The sequence below is a fragment of the Microtus oregoni genome, unplaced genomic scaffold, assembly GCF_018167655.1.
Source record: "Microtus oregoni isolate MIOR12 unplaced genomic scaffold, Mior012 000036F_ref0000092, whole genome shotgun sequence".
In the NCBI taxonomy this organism is placed as follows: Eukaryota; Metazoa; Chordata; class Mammalia; order Rodentia; family Cricetidae; genus Microtus; species Microtus oregoni.
The window spans coordinates 19,921,505-19,938,696 of NW_024543095.1; the positions used below are offsets into that span (position 1 = coordinate 19,921,505).

The following is a 17,192-nucleotide window of genomic DNA, read 5'->3' on the forward strand; positions in this document are numbered from 1 at the left end:
AGAATTAGCCTAGAAGAGAATGGGCCAAGCAGTGATTAAAAGGATACAATGTCCGTGTAATTATTTCGGGGCATAAGCTAAGGTAGTCGAGCAGGCGGCTGGGGTGTTGGGGACGCAGCCCCACCGCTCCTATTACTACATGTATGTATGTGTGGGTATACACATGTGTGCATGCGTAAGAGCTGGGGGTTCATTTTGGATGTCTTCCTCTACTGTTATCCGTCCTAGTTTTTAGACAGGTTCTTTTGGTGAACACGCAGCTCTCATTCAGCCAGTCTGGTTGACCATGGCACCAGGGACCCTCCTGTCTACCCCCCACATTTTCCTCCAGTGCTGTGTTTCAGATGAGAGCTCCCACACCCAGCTCGTAGGTGCAGGGCATCCCAATCAAGGTCCTCATGCCTGCACAGTGAACAGCTGTCTCCCCAGCCCTGTAGGGCTTTTTATTTATGACCAGATGCTAGAATCAATTTGGATTTTTGTTGCCTTTAGTTTTTCCAAGTCAAGCCGTTCTGAAGAGCAGAGATGAATGCTTGCACAAGACAATGACTCAGTCTCCTCCATTCTCTGCCGTTCACTCTCTTAACATATACTGTTCTATTCCATCCCCGCAGCTCCCCTTATAGTATAGCGTTCTTCTTCCGTGGGGAGGAGTGGGTGGGAGTCACAGGACTGCAGTAACTCCCTATGTAGAAGATTCCAGCGCTCCCCCAAATTTTCATCTACTGCCCTTCCCTTGCCTTCTCTGACACCTCTGGTCTGCAACAGGGCTTCTCTTCCAGGTTGTTTTCCTTCCCTTCGTTCTTCTGCACCTCTTGGATCCCTTTGACATCCCCCCTTTTGCCCCACATTCTAAATCTTAAAATTGTGAAGAGTTTGATTTACAGAATCCAAAATGATGACCTTTATCATCTCCTTTCCCCTTTGGTCTTTAGTTGTCAGCTGCTGTAAAGTTGACTTGAAAGGCAATTTCACCCAGATCGGGCTGGCCTTGAGTGAGCCATCTCAGTCTCTACAGTTGCTGCAATTGTCTTTGTGGGAGGGCACAGTTCATTGTTTTACATTTTTGTTTATTTTTTATTTTAATGTTTATCGAAGTATGCCTATACAATGTAAATACAGGCTGGGCAGTGGTGGCGCACGCCTTTAATCCCAGCACTTGGGAGGCAGAGGCAGGCGGATCTCTGTGAGTTCGAGACCAGCCTGGTCTACAAGAGCTAGTTCCAGGACAGGTTCCCAAACCACAGAGAAACCCTGTCTCGAAAAACCAAAATCAACCAACCAACCAACCAACCAACCAAACAAACAAACAAAAAACAATGTAAATACAGGCACAAATTTTAAGTGAAACTTTGTATCTGTGAATTCCAGTTCGGATGAAGGTATTTCAGTACCAGGCAGATCCCTCCTCACTGCCCACAGCGATCTTCTCCAGGGCAACCTGTGTGTATGTTTGCCTATGTTTAGAGCTTCGTAGACAAGGAACTCTCCCTTGTTCCGTTTATCTGACATTGTTGCTCTATCTGGGCACTGCACTCAGCAGGGGAGGGCTGGGCACTTCCTCACCCTTAGTAGGTAGTGTGAGTCAATACAGGGCTTGAATCATGTATTAACTTTGTAGCTGTGTAACAGGAGACAATGTTACAACTTTGGAGTATTAGGATAATCAGTATCCGTAAAATGCTTCACGGTAAACCTTTGTGATAAACAGCTCCATATTCATTGCCGGCTACAATGAATTCGATGGCAGGAAACCATCAAATACACATCTTTAACAACCTGCTTGTGGAATGGATTTCGTCTGTTACTCTGTATCCGTGTGCAGACAATGGAAAGGGGTGAAGATTCAGTATGGCTCCCAGATTCGGTCTCCAGTACTTAGCTCCTGTTATTCTAGGCTGGTGGTGAGGCAGGGCATCAAGTCCGGGGAACCTGTGTGGGAGAAAGCTTCTGGGAGAGAAAGGGAATACAGGACAGGGCCAGAGTAAGATGGAGCCTCCCCTCCCCCAGGATACACCCTGGCTTCCCCAACCAGGCTTTACTTATTTTTTGCCGCCTCACAATAAGGTCGTCAAATTATGACTATATCAGAGCATTAATTCACTGATCAGGGCAAAGCCCCAAGAATCTAACCTTCTGAAAAAGCCATCAGCTGACAACCAAGGTCCCCAGCACGTGAGCCCACAGAGGGTATTTGATATTCAAACCACAACGACTTTGTATACCCCCAGAACTTCATTTTAGGAATAAAGTTGCGTGGCACGTGAGATCTGCAAGATTTCTGGGACCTTTTAGGATTAAATCCTGAGCCTCTCTGGCTTCCTCTGGATTTTAGCTGCCTGAGTCATGGATTAAAGGTGGAACAGAAAGATTCTTTGTGGGCAAATGGATCAACACGTTGATCTTAATCAATATAGCTCCTTCATTTCAGTACAGCGTTTATTTAGCAATCACGAAGCTTCCTCATTCATGTTTCATTTGTACCTCACTATCTTTCAGGTCAGGCCCAATCTCTATGGCATCTCACTGTGGCGCCATCTCCCTTTGTAGGCGCATCCATTTCAAGATCGGCGGCTGTCCCTTTAAGGCCCTGGAAAGGGCCGGCTGCCGGAGAGGCCCCGCCCCGTCACGTGTCCTCTGTGCCATTGGGCGGAGCCAGAGCCTCTAGGTTGCCGTCACTTCCGGCTCTCTGTCAGTCCGGAGCGAGCGAGGGAGCGAGCTAGAGGCTGTTGGACGGCAGGAGCGGAGCGTGAGTGCGCGGGACCCCCAGGCCCTTTCCTCGAGGCCGCTATCGGGCCGATCTTTTTTCCCGCCGGGCTGCCGCGGAGCCTTCGCTCCCCTTGCCCGCCCTGGCTGCGAGAAACGGCAGCGTTAAAGGGCCTCCGCTCTTCCCCGTGCCCCCGCGCCCCGGGCCTCGTGTGGCGGCGGCGCCGGGAGCCGAACCGAGGCGGTGGGCGCCGGTGGGCGCGGGCGGGCGCGGGCGAGCGGTGGCCGCACGCACCTAGGACAATGTGGCGGGACACCGGGCGGAGGCGCGCGGACCACCGGCTCGGGAAGGCCTCGCGGACGGTGGCCCCGGGCGCCGGGGTGAGGGGCGGGGGGCGCGCCTCAGCGCACAAGGCCGGCCTCCGGGGCGGCGAGGATAAGATGGCGCTGGCGCAAGGCCCTCCTCGCCCGCACGCTCTCGGCGCCCCACGCCCCCTTCTTCAGGCTGGTTTGAGCCCCAGCCCTCGCCGCGGGGCCTAGAGGAGCTTCCGGGTCGCGACCCCCACGCGCCCCGCGCCATCCCACTCTCGCGTGCCCGGCCCCCTGCGATGTTGTCACCCCCTCCCCCCAAGTCACCGAATGATTCGTGTAAACGCTACAGTCTCCCCTTTAGTTATCATTTGCTCGGATCACGAAGCCCCCCGACCCCCAAAGAAACCTACCCAGTAAAGCTTCATGAAAGTTAAAAGTCAAAGTTTAAGGGAAGAGCGAGCTTTCGTTCCCATTACACTGTTTTCTTACTGGGTAGATTTAGGTTAAATAATGACGTGGTTCTTTGAAACAGTTTTAGTTCCCTAGACAGCTTTTCGTAATGGCAAATAAATAAGGCTGGCAGTTTACATGAAAAAAATGTTTATGTTCACGTTAATAATCTTTTCAAAACAGGTTTTTGGGTAGTTGCGTGGACAACCACCTTGGGAAACTAAACTAACTTGATTTTGGCGACTAGGTTGTGAAATGGAGCAGCCAGAGGAAAAGCGAACGAAACTGGTTATGCGTCTTGCTGCTGCCTCCAGTGTTTCCTCTTAATGGGCCAGTTGTGTTTAGTATGGTCGTGCTGACTTGATTTGAGCGTTTTGGATTTAATGGTCAGGATTTGGATAGCACACTTTGGCCTTGATCTTCTGTTTTGGAACATTGAATGCCAGTTTGGTTTAGAGAGCTGGGTTACAGGTTTTTACATTGATTGCCAGTTTAGAGAGCTGGGTTACAATTTTTTGACGTGGGAGGGGAAATCTGAAGTCTTTCTTTTCAAAGAGTGTTGTGTTATTAGGCCCTTCAATCCATACATACTTTGGTAATTAGCTTTTTGCCACCTGGTAAAGAATCTTGAAAAGGAATTAGGACATGCCTTAGGATTCCTTGAAAATTGGGTTAGACTTAAGACAGTCTGCCCTTTGTTTTATGCTTGGGCGTTAAGTAAACAGAAAGCGCTGGTCTGTGTGCCTCTCTGGTTTTGCTCTGCACATAGAACCCTCAAATTTTACTTATTTACTAAAGTAGAATAAGCAGTGCAAAATGCTGTGAACTGTGTGTAACATTATGAACTCTGATGGTGCAGGCGTCAAGGTGAAAGTTAGTGTCTATAAATCAGGTAAGAGATGATTAATAATGGCGAAATTAATTAGGTATCACACTTTGATAGACATGCTGTTTTTCTTACGTTGGAGCTGGTCTTCTATCTAATTCTACATTAGTTCTTACCCTAGCATGAGTGGAATTGCTTACTTACATTTCTTTTGATTTTAAAGTAATTGTTGTCAGCTGCTTTCTTGCAGTCTACCCATAAACTTTATAACCCCTCTAAAATCTGTTCTTGAAAAGACTTGGAGAAAGAGGTGAAGGAATGTGCACATGGCTTTTATTTCTTTGTCCTGAGTTCAGAGTATTTGGCTGTGCTTGTTATTTGCAGTTTAGATATGGGTCCAGTGTGTGATGACTCCAGTACCACAAAATGGCAGAATGAGCCATGGAACTTTTTTTTTTTTTTTGACTGGAAGAGAGCTAAGATGAAGGTAATAGAGCACGTGTAAATTATTCATGTAATGTATTTTTCTTTCAGAATGCCTAAATCAAAGGAACTTGTTTCTTCAAGCTCTTCAGGCAGTGATTCTGACAGTGAGGTTGAAAAAAAGGTAAATTTTACTGTACCAAGTAGTTTTATTGTACCAAATTTGTAGTACATTAATTCCTCTATAATGCTGGCATCCAGTTTGGAAGTGAAAAACTAGTTAGTCTTTTTAGATATGTTTTGCTACATATTCTTGACTACCTCCAACCACCTCAGATTTCCCTGAGTTCTGGATTGTGCTACCAATGCTGGGTTCAGAATGTAAGAGAGAATCTGCTAGGGTATTTTTGTAAAGGTAGATGGCAAATGGGCTGCTCGAGTGGAGTATGAGCTTCTAAACTCATTTGTAGGCCTTAACCAGGCATTAGAGTTGTCTTTGTGCTGTTCTTGCGGTCCTAGTGCATCCAAGGCAAGTGCTCACAACTCAGCTATGTTCCTACCCCACTCTTTATTTTTTATTTAAGACAGGGTCTCAATAAGTTCTCTGAACTGACCTTGGACTCATGTCTGTATGCCTTAATCTCATGAGTAGCTGTGAGTATAGGCCCAGCTCAGACAAATCTTCTATTGAGCACCTTTAGTAACCTAAAGTCACAGGAATGTTTTTTTAGACTCTAGAGCACTAGAATTTTAATAAGGTTGAAAACACTACTTTACCATTCAAAAATCTGCTTAGTCTAGGCTGTTGAGGTGGCTCAGTGGGTAAAGAAAGGCCTTTGCCACCAAACCTGACAACCTGAGTTTGGAACCTGTTCATCTACAACTATACCAATAGAATCAGCTATGCCAAGTTTGCCCTCTGACCTCATATACCACATACAAGCATCACAAGTTTTGTACACACAAAATAATAGTAATAAATAAAATTTCCAAAAATCTGCCTAATGTATAGATAGTAAGTCATCACTATTGGGCTGCATGACCAAAGTTTTGAATGAAAACATTTTTTGATGGCTTTCTCAGTCATTGCTCCCCCCTTATTACTGAGTTTTAGTACATTTTAAGTTTGAAAGATAATTGCTTTTAGTAAAGTCATCCAGCACAGCAAACACAAAATTATCCATTTTGTCAGAATAAGCTTTTTCTGCATTAGGTGACAGCAGTTTTGTCAGTTTCATTCCACTTAATTGATCACATCAGTGAAGTGTAACGGAGCAGCCCATCTTGTGGTCAAGACTTCCTTCCACACATCTGTATCTTGATAGAAATTTATATCTGGGTAAACGTTCATATCCTGGAAATCGAACAAATCGCATTAGTCCTTATTTGTTTACTTGTTTTGTAGAAAAAGTAATTAGTAAATAATTAGTAGACTTATAGTTTGCAAATGTTTAAAAGCAGCAAGCAGGGACGGTGATGTAGTTCAGTTTTGGTAGATTGCTGGTCTACCACTCAGGAAGCCCTAGGTTTGATCCCCCAGCACTGTGGAGATGGAAGCAGGAGAATCAGAAGTTCAAGGTCACCTGGGATACTGGGGACACTGTTCTGTGAATTTTTTTTTTTTTTAAATAGCTGCCCTTTTCCCTGCTTCTTTCATTTCCTTTCTTTATTTTCCTGTTTCTTAAATTTTTAACTTTTTAATTTTATCTATGTATGTATCTATGTATGTATCTATGTATGTATCTATGTATGTATCTATCTATCTATCTATCTATCTATTTTGTTTTTCTGCCTACTTTGTAGTACCTAACAGAAGGAAGTTCTTTATAGGGAAATTTGGGGAAGTTGGAGCCTATGAAAGTGATACTATTTATAAGATTAAAATGAGGAAGGGTTCAATCTTCATACATAGAGCTATTCTTGAATAAATTGTTTTAAAATTTGTATCAGTGTAACATTAAGTATGTTTATGTAAGTAATTTATAGTGACGTTATTTGCTGGGCATGCACCGGTCCACAGAATTGCCTTCTGCTTACTGAGCTGAGTTTTGTAGTTTGTTTTGCATTGTACTGTTAATTCTGTAAGCATTTATATTAAATGCATCCATGCTTTTTATTTCATAGCTTACTTAAGTGTGTTCTTAACCTAGCTTTATCAAATTTAACACAGTAAGTTTAGTAACGTTGAAATAGTAGTTTGTACTTGTCCACTAAGAAGAAACGTGTCTGCCCTCTACTGTTTGGGCTGGGAACTTACATGATTTTTTTTCTCTTTTTCTTTTAATGCTTTTATGCTAGTGCTGCTTCTAAAATATAAGATTGAGTGCTAGTCTTAACATATTACTGCCTATCTTCAGTATTCTTTGTGTTGAAGTTTCTGAGTTGTTGAGCTTCAGTGCCTAACATAAAATAACTTCCCTTTCCTAAGCGTGTGTTGCAACAGTCCCTCTCCCAGCCCTCCAACATGGCTTCATTGTATAGGTCTGGGAGCCTGGAGCTTGCTGTGTAGACCAGACTGGAAGCGAAGCATACATTCTTGAGAACAGTTCAGATTCCTTTTGGAATTGACAAGAAGTTAATAAATATTCATATCTTAGTCATAGATGTGCTATTTTTTTTTTTTTTTGAGACAGTCACTGTCTATAGCCTAGACTGTCCTTAATCTTCAGTTTTGCTGTCTGAACCTAAGGGTTACAGGGTGTACCACCATACTTTTTTTTTTTTTTTCTTTAAAGTAAAGAAAAGCTTTTGGTAGATTTGTGGTATTCAAAAATTGTAGGCTACTTTCCAAGAAGTATTGTATAGATTCTGGTCCACAAAATCACTGTTCTAATATCTGAAGTATCTTTGGAGATTCTGAGAAGAGTTTAGAGACACAATTATTAGTTGTAATTGCAGACTAGAGTCATGTATTTTTTTCATGTATGTGTTTCTTTTAATGAATCAAGAAATTTTTTGGTTTTTTAACTCTTTAAAAGTAATGAAGTCTTTTGAACTCGACATGTGTGTGTTCTTACCTTTTCTTTCAAGTTAAAGAGGAAAAAGCAAGTGGTTTCAGAAAAGCCTGTGAAGAAGCAAAAGCCTGGTGAGACTTCTAGAGCGTTGGCATCTTCCAAGCAGAGTAGCAGCAGCAGAGATGATAACATGTTTCAGGTAAAGTGGGATTGTATTTAGAGGAAACAGCTGTGCGTGAGCTGAAGAACACTAGAAATGTCTTGATCTGAAGCACATTGTAGTCTCTGTGTTGTAATCCTCTTGACTAATGATGATTATTTTTATTTTTAAAAAGTTTTATTTATTTATTTTATGTATTTGAGTGCTCTGTTGACTTTTTGCCAGAAGAGGGCATCAGATCCCACCATAGATGGTCGTGAGCCACCATGTGGTTGCTGGGAGTTGAACTCCAAACTTCTGGAAGAAGTAGCCAGTGCTCTTAACCACTGAGCCATCTCTCCAGTCCCAAACTAATGATTATTAACAAGCAAGTAGGAAATGAAGGCAAATTGTTCAGTTCTGGGCTATTGGTAAAGTCTAGAAGTCTTTAGTTTTGCTATATTTAAACAGTACAAACCTAAATATTATAGAAATCCAAAAGAAGATTTAGAAGTGCACATTTGGGAAGCAGATTTGAGTAGCTCTGAGTATTTGGCTCAAAAGTATAAGTTTGATAGTATTTGAGAGAAATGGCCTAACTTATGCTTCATAAGAAACAGAAGCCTGGGGAACAACTTACATGTAAAGTGCTTGAGTAGCATGTTTAGGCCTTGAGTAGGAGTGTCAGCTGGAAAAAGAAAAGGAAAGTGAGTTGAATGAAGAGAGATTTGAAACCACAGAAAGACCTTGTGTGACATCTTGAGTTTACTAGGTGTTTTTAGCAACTCAGCATTTGCTTCACTGTTTAAGAATTATTTGTGAGATGAGACTTTGTGAGATGCTGTGAGATTGCTAAGGTAATTTCCAGAGAACAGACCCATGAGTGAAGAGGTAGAACTGACAGTGAATGTGTTCACTTGAGGTCTTCTGGAGCACCTGGAAGGCCTAACTGGGAGTTACTCTTGTTGGAGTCTGCACATGCTTGACAAAATAGCCACCACCAAAGAAAGTGTAAACCAAAGAGAGGAGGTGGGTGACAGTGTCTGAGTAGTTTTCAGATGGTTGATGAGAGAAGAATGAGAATGCAAGATGAGATCAAATGATGAAAGAAAACTAGCAGTAGTGGAAGCAAGAAAAAGACAAAATGTAGAATTACTGAGTTACAGGTTTAAATTTCCTGTCTTCTGTGTAATTAGAGGCAAAGTATGTTAATTTGATCGAAAACATAGGTGCAGGTATGTCATGAGGAATTAAAAAGAGACTATTACTGCTTTGAGTGGGTAATAAATTGTATGCTTACTGTGTTCTGTATTTCATTCAGGCTTTTCCAGGTTCTGGTAAGCAGCATGGAATGTGGTCTGTAACTTCATGGAGTTTAAGGGGACCATAATTACACACACATGCATAGTGAACATTACAATAAATCCTGAGAAGCAGTGGTCAGATTGTTTGAGAGAGTGAGTGTGAAAATCTCATTAAAAAGAAGTGTCATCTAAATCTTAAGATGTGGACGTTAAGTCAGCTATGCAAAGTGTATGGACTAAGGAAGCGCCTTCAGAGAGGAAATTGAGTTACTATCTTGAAGTGGGACAGGCTTGGGTTGTGTATTCCTTTGTAATGGAAGCCTGGAAAGTCTAGCTGAGTACCAGCTATTGGTGAAGGGAATAAAAGGCAGATCTTACAGGGCTGTGTGAGTTTTACTATTAAATTGGATTTTTATTAAAATGGATTTTTTTTTTTTGTTTTCCTTTGGGCTGGAGGGGGTGTTAGAGATGGTAGCACATTTAAGACTATTTTAACATCAAACATGGTCTGGAACTCACTGTATAGAATAGGCTGAGTTTGCAATCCTGCCTCCTTCAGGTGCTGAGATTATAGACATAGCTACTGTGTCCTGTTCATTCTGTCCTTTTAACTTGGTTTGGACTTTCACACAGGACCTCATATTTATATGGTGGCTGGGAACTTGCTCTTGTAGCTGAGTGAGGCTTTGAATTTGTTATTCTGCCTCTCAAACTTTCAAGGTTGGTTGGGATCACAAGTGTGTGTGATACCACAGTTGGCTTATCTCTAGATTTTTATCTTTCCTATTCTACTTCCTAATTTTATAAAGAAACTAGTACCCACAGTTTAAAGACTGTTATTTTGTAGATTTTTTGGGGGGTGGGGTGGCGTTTATTTTTGGGGAATGATTTTCTCACTAAGGAAAAATCATGTTGGTTTTTAAATCCTCATGTTGTGAATCCTAAGGTCTAGGGACATTCAACAGGTGATCTTTTGAAAGTGTATCTAGGAGGAGCCATGGTTCTTATTTTCACATTGGTTTTCAGAAGATTGCTTAGTACTAGAGAAGACCTGCATTTTTATTAGTAATAGTGGCTTGATTATTGCATTAGGAAGATAGATAAAGGATGGGGTTTTTGAAATAGGAGACAGTAAGCCCACTGTGTTTTGTTGGTTTTTATTTTGTTAAATGGCTTTATATTTTCTGTATTTTTTGTTTTTATCAAGAAAGTACATATATCCCTACAGATAAGTAATTATTTTATTATAAAGATTGCTTCTTAATACTGTGTTGTGTACTAAAATGCCCTTTCTTAGGATTATTTTGTTATTTGTTTTTCCATTTACTTTGGGTGAACAGTTTTTGAGTCTTGGGCTACTAGGAATAAAGGTTTTGTGAATATTCTTAGTACAAGTCTTTATGTATTCTTTATTGTGGGTAAAAACAATATTTGCTAAATATATATATACACATATATATGTATATGTGTGTGTATATATATATGTATATATATGATTTGACCTTATACAAAACCAAACTATCTTCCAAGTAAGTTGTATTATTTTACTCTATCATTGGCAGTATAAGATCACAGTTGCTGCATATCTTCTGTGTTTTTAGTCTTTTCCTTTTTATTCAGTTTAGTATTGGGAATTCAAAGTGATTTTATTATGCATTGATTTTTTAATATATTTTTAATCGTATTCTTTGGCTATTTTTACATTCTTTTAGGATGAACTTTTGGGTTGCTTCTACTTAAATGTTACTAGTGCAGTTAAGGATATGGATGTACAAATATCTTTTGGGAGACCCTACTTCCAGTCTTTTGGATGTATGATTATCTACCTCTTCAAGTTTCAGTTAGTGATAGAGCACATTTACAATAAGGGTCCTATAGGATTGGTACCATAGTATGTAAGCTGTCTCACTAAGTACTTATTGATGTTCGCACAGGAGACTGCATTTCTCAGAATATACCCAGTCTGTTAAGTAGTTCTTGAGAGTTATATACCCCAAAGTGGCCTTTTTGGAACATGTCATGTCTGTTTTTGTCACAGGGCATCTGTTCTATTTACTTTAGCAGTTGTGCTATTTTATTAGTAATTTCCATAAATTTAAAAGTGAGGCTGAAGGGAGAGAGCTCAGTAGGTGGAAGTACTTGTGCAAGCATGAGGATCTGAGTTTGAGTACTCAGCAGCCACATCAGGTATTTGGATTTGGTTGTAGATGCCTATATTCCCAGCACTGGGGTGCAGAGACAGGCAGATCCTGAGTACTCTGTGGCCAGCCAACTTACCTTAACAGTGAGCTTCTAGGCAAGGCAAAGAATGAGAAAGATGCCTGAAAGTCATTGTCAGGATGTCATTTGTGGACAAATGTGCATGTTATTCCCCCATGTGGAAATTGGAGATTTGCTTTGTTTCCTTACGTCTTTCTAAGCAGTGATTTTTCCCTTGGTTACAGTTGAGTACTTACTCTCAGGATTATAAGTGCCATTAACCTGCAGCAAGTTGTGAATTGCTCTCTTTATGAGTTTCTTTTTCCCCTTTGCTAGATTGGGAAGATGAGATACGTCAGTGTTCGGGACTTTAAAGGAAAAATTCTAATTGATATTAGAGAATATTGGATGGACTCAGAAGGTGAAATGAAACCAGGGAGAAAAGGTAAGGTTTTTATTTCTTCAGTTTGATGTTAGTGTTGACTGCATGCAGGGTAAAGACAGGTCAATAATGGGCATTACTCAGTTGATCCTTTTAAAATGAAATGTAATGAATCCTAATTTCACTTTAAATTGATTGTTAACTTACTTTCTTTTTGATTTTACATCATTTCTGAGGCATATTAGTTATTACTTGGGAAATTTTAAATGAGAAACAGAAAAATCCTGGGTTTAGTGTTTCCCTTTGGATTTAGCTCCAACAGGCTCTTCTTGAGGACAGAATTCTTCAAGTAGGTCTCTGTCCATTTACTGTAGGTGATTTGCCCAGTCGCAAGCCTCTTAGCATGTAGAAACATTTTATTCTGTCACCAAGCAGCTAGAAAACTTCGGTTGAGCCAACTTGTATTAAGTTACTTTTCTTGTGATAAAATATGGGACAAAAGCAACACGAGGGAGAAAGGGTTTATTTTGGCTCAGTTTGAAGGCACATGGCAGCTGTCACATGGGGCCCAGTCAGGAAGTGGAGAGATGAGGGCCTGCTGCTTGGTCTCTTGCTTTTATCAAGCCTGGGGCCTTAGGTGGGATGGTGTCACCCACATTTAGGGTGGGTTCTCCTCCTTCAGTTAACCTGCCTGTCTGCAAGCACCCTCCACGACACACCTAGCCTTGTGCTCATGATGGTTCTGTCAGGTTGATAGTCCAAGTTAACTTGTCACTCCTGCGCTAGGGAGCAACACTAGTGAGACCTGTTGGCAAAGGCATGCACACAGAAGTAGAAGAAAACTAGTTGGGAAGAGGAAGGTAATCAAGAGGAGTAGGAAAGGGGGTGCTAGAGAGGAGTGGGCGGTGAACACAATCAAAATACATGATTTACATGTACGGAAATGTCATAGTGAGACTTTTTGTATATTAGTATTCTAATAAACTTCTAAAAAAGATTAACCACTACACAACCTAAATTTGTGTAGTTAAGTGCTCTAGTTGATCTTGGGCCAGTAAGGTGTGGTATCTTAGCAGGTAAAGAAAGTCTCTTGTGCCAAGCCTGATGATCCCCAGGGTTACCCAGGGTCCAAGAGGTAGAAAGGAGACAGTGGATACTACCTGTGCTGCTGTAAACTGTTGGACGGGGGGGCCACACGTGTGCACATGTGTGTACCCATGAAATAAGTGACGATTCTGCATGTGGTCAAAGGTGGCAAATAGCATTTACTTCACGCTTCCTCTTTATATTTGCTGTTTAATTCCTGTCTATAGTTTTCATTCAGGATTTTTCTGGGTGGCTAATGCCAGATTTCATTTTTTCAAACATTTACTGAAGGAACTCAGTCTCAAAGTCTTTACTACATGCTGTTCTTTACTGTGTTCTCCTTGCAATTTCATGGTCCCTCAGCAGTTTTCTAAAAAATACGTTGCTTGCTTATGTATAATATAATATTGTATATTATATATGAATATACTAAGGTTTCATATTACCCATTTTAATATATTATAATTACTCTTGGATATGTAAGTCTCAATTACTGATTGGGAAAGTGAGCCTAGAACATGCAGCTAGTGAAGGTAGGAATCCAGAGTGTACTCAGACCTATATCTGTATTCTGCATTCTACCATGCTTCTTATGAGTCACTCTCTAGGGAGCTTCCCAGAGTGAAGTGGATGCTCATGGAAGAACTCAGTGCGGTACCTAACACCTTGAGTTATGGTGGAAATATGGAACAATTGTTGACAGTCACAGGATGAAATAATGGCAGTCTCTTATGCCGAATCTGGGTCCTAACTCTTAGCCCGCACATATTTGTGAAATATCTTCAAATTATCATTAATTCTTATTCATCAGAGTGCATTATGCAGATGCACTGGATACAAACTTGAATCTGGGGTTAACAAAAGATTTTAATATTTCAATATAAAATAGTCTAGTATTGTGCCATTCAAAATGGCAGTTTTGAGGCTGATGAAGTAGCTTAGAACTAGAGGAGGGATATGGCATGTGTGAAGTCTGGATTCTGTCCTCAACATTAAAAAGTCTACGTAAGTAAAATGTCACTTTTGATAAAGGATTTGGAAATATCAAAATCCCCAAGGCAGCTTGATTTTCACCTTATATTTCTTAAACTTTGTTTAGGTATTTCTTTAAACATGGAACAATGGAGCCAGCTGAAGGAACAGATTTCTGACATAGATGATGCAGTAAGAAAGCTGTAAAATCTGAGCCATATCAAACTGTACTGTTGTAGTTGTTTCAATCTGTCTTTTTACATTGGCTTTTGCTTTCTAAATGTTGTTTTCCAAGCTGTTGTATATTTGGATTGCAGAACAATTTGTAAAGTGAATACTTTTTTTTAATGTGCATTATTAAAATGTTCTGAGTGAAGCTAAATGTCAACTTTATTAAAGAGGATTGCTTTGTGCTCCCCTACCTAGTGTAAAATAAAGCCAGATCGTTACAATCTTACTGTTGTAGCCTTTTTTGATCAAAAGACTAGTTATTGTTTAAGGCCAAAAGAACAACCTTCATAGGCATATTCAGAAGGATTTATATTGCATTGAGCTAGGAGGATTGCTTTGTAAAATGCATACTCAGTATCTTTTTTTTCAGCCAAATTTGTTGAAGTTTGTTCTCCACAACAAAACTTTACTTTTTCTTCAGTTTCCCTAATAATGTATTATTTCATGTTCAATTTTTACATCACTCCGTATTTGGGTATATTATGCTGGTTTGGAAAGCCAAACTGTTGTTATTCCAAGTCTACTGTGTTAATATTAGCAGATAGTTGTTTGGTAACATGACTTGTGTGAGAACGTCAAGCAAGTGTATGTCATTACTCATATCTCTGTGTAGGTATTGCTTAGACTACAGAACATAGTGACTTTGATGTCTGATGAGCTTTCACTTAGTACACTATTCACATTGGGATGGTGTCTGTAAAGTCAGCTATTAAATTAGATTAGACTTTAGTAAAACTCGTGAAACTTTATTGGCCTACTATTATATTCTAATAATGAGTATGGATTATATGTACACGTGTCACTGAGCTTTACTGTCATGGTAAGTTATGTGTACAGTTTTTAAGACTTGGACAAGAGACTTCTACACTTCATGCTAACTAAATTTGATAGACACTGTTGATTGGTTTTCATTTAACCACAATGATAGGCAGCCATAGATTTCAGGGCTAGTGCCCCAGTGAATAGGGCAGTGTTCCTTAGGGAAAGACTGCCTACAAAGAAACTCACCACACCGAAGAACCTGGCCTGTGATGAGAAAGGAATTCTCTTGAAATTAAATGGTAGGCACATGATATTTTGGTGACAGCAATATGACAGTGGTAGGTATAATAATCAGTAACAAGAATGGTTTAAAGACTTGTAAATACTAACTGCCAATAAGGGCTGCCATATCAGAAATGCATTATCTTATTACCAGGTTCGGTTCCCATTGTCTAAAAATTTTATAGAATTGTCAAGGATTTAATTTAAAAATCCACCTGCTGGGTCTCGCATAATTAACCTGCTCTCCCACAGATATTCTTTAGGTAACTTTAGTATGTTAGTTATTACAAATTGATAAAGAAATCTCACTTATTTAACCTTGATAGGTACCAAAGTGTTGAAGAAATATTGTATGTACCTTCCTCGTTCCTGAAGGTTACTCTTCTTATTTGGAGTATAGCGTTGCATTTCATTAACATAATTAGTTTTGTAAAGTATTTTGCCATTTAGAGAAAGGGTAATTAGAAAATAAACTTGAGTTTTAGTGTAGATGAAGAGGGAATAATAGATAAATTTCTTTCCTAGGCCATGAATTCAGAGTATGTGTGCATTTCAGCCATGCACTTTGTAGAGGTGCTGCTGTCCTGTTATCTAGGCATTGCTGCTGCTTAGCATAATAGAATCTCCACATGGAAAACTTTCTCTGGCATAATTCACTTACTAATGTTACAGAGTAGGTAGTATACCAGAGTTATTAAATTTTTTCCTTATGTGTGTAGAAAAGGAGAATTAGGTTAAGAGAGTTAAAACTCATACTGAAGAGAAAGGGTACAGTCCATCTATTTTGCATTCAGATTCCTGTCTCTCCTCAGTTTTCTTTCTGTCACTGTGACAAAGTGCCCTGCCAAGAGCAGCACACAGGAGGAGGAGGATTCTGACTCACAGTCACAGTGGCAGGAAGCGGAGAGCACAAATGCATGCTCAGTTCCTCTCCTTCTCATTCTAGTCTTTGGCTTAGCCCATGAACTGATGCCATCCACAGTGGGCAGGCAGCTCTTTCTATTTTCCACTGCCAAGGAGTCAACATAGTGCTCCAGACATACCAGGGGCCCATCTTCCGTGTGATTCTAGAGTCTGTTAAATTGGCAATTAATACTGACCATCATAGAGTTCTCCCAGGAAGAAGGCTTGATATTTTGAGGCATAAATATCTTACTTATTTTGTAATACTGAAATAATTCGTACCTATCCTCAGGTTTTGCCCTTTACTATGCTCGGTAGCAAGGCTTCCAAATGGGTTATCTTTCCTTTTTGTCTTTTAGAGTAAAAACAGCCTTCAGCCAATTTCCAGTGCCCTTGGCATTTCATTTAAAGAAATCACTGAAAAAGAAAAACTATTTTCCTTTGTTTGCTTCACAAATGTTAAAATCTTGGGAAATACTACCTCATTACTGAGCCAAGATCCTGTGATAACTAATCTCTTCTGCATAATATCTTAGAGACAGCAACTTAGGGAATTGTGGAGAAAAATGCATCCTGGCCTGGCTATAGGGAAGGAAAGGGGACTGAACATGTATAAGTGTTCTTGATAGGAATGTTAGCACAGTGCTTGCCATAAAAGCTTGAAAATCTTAAGAACTGTTGAGTGATATTTAGTATCTCTTCTGGAATTCTTTGTGGTTCACTTTTTATGGAAATTTAATGTAGAGAAACACTAAATAAATTTTTTTTTTTAAAAAAGGTGTTTTTCCAGATAAACTGTAGTGTAAAACATGCATATAGTAGAAGTATGTAATTCTATAATTGTGGAATGCCTGTATTTATTCTTTGTTTGGTACATCTTCCATGGAGGTGTCAATGAACCGAATACTTCACCTGTGAATATTTTAAATGTTGAAATAAAAACAAAAAATATACCCTTTGTGTTATCCCATTTTCACACACCTGAAGATGAATGGGTAATTTTATCTGTAGAATGGGTTTTAGTAGCAGATAACCTTCCGTTGTGAGTGTTCTATAATCTGTATTAGCTTTACAGTTAAATCTGTAGGCCTCTGGGACTTGGTGTAGGCTTATTTTTTCATCCACTTGATCCAAGTGGAAAAAAAGCAAATGCCCAGGTATACAGAGCATCAAGTTCTTTTCCTCCTGCAAATGCTTTGCAGTTTGATGCCTTGGTTTATGTCTTAGTCATTGTTCTATTGCTGTGAAGAAACATAATGAC

General features: G+C 40.1%; 1 protein-coding gene across 1 annotated transcript; it reads left to right on the forward strand.

Moving 5' to 3' along the window:
* The first annotated feature begins 2,661 nt into the window (after positions 1–2,661).
* On the forward strand, positions 2,662–16,884 carry Sub1 (SUB1 regulator of transcription). The gene is made up of 5 exons (XM_041631235.1): positions 2,662–2,749; positions 4,829–4,901; positions 7,748–7,870; positions 11,650–11,758; positions 13,881–16,884. The coding sequence occupies exons 2-5, from the start codon at positions 4,830–4,832 to the stop codon at positions 13,958–13,960; spliced, it is 384 nt and encodes a 127-aa protein (XP_041487169.1). The 5' UTR covers positions 2,662–2,749; position 4,829; the 3' UTR covers positions 13,961–16,884.
* The last annotated feature ends 308 nt before the right edge of the window (positions 16,885–17,192 follow it).

Excerpts from the sequence above, each read along its gene's own strand:
- Sub1 (XM_041631235.1), top strand. The coding sequence starts at position 4,830 with ATGCCTAAATCAAAGGAACTTGTTTCTTCAAGCTCTTCAGGCAGTGAT. Across the intron at positions 4,902-7,747 it reads ACAGTGAGGTTGAAAAAAAG|TTAAAGAGGAAAAAGCAAGT; the intron begins GTAAATTTTACT and ends TTTTCTTTCAAG. Across the intron at positions 11,759-13,880 it reads AATGAAACCAGGGAGAAAAG|GTATTTCTTTAAACATGGAA; the intron begins GTAAGGTTTTTA and ends AACTTTGTTTAG.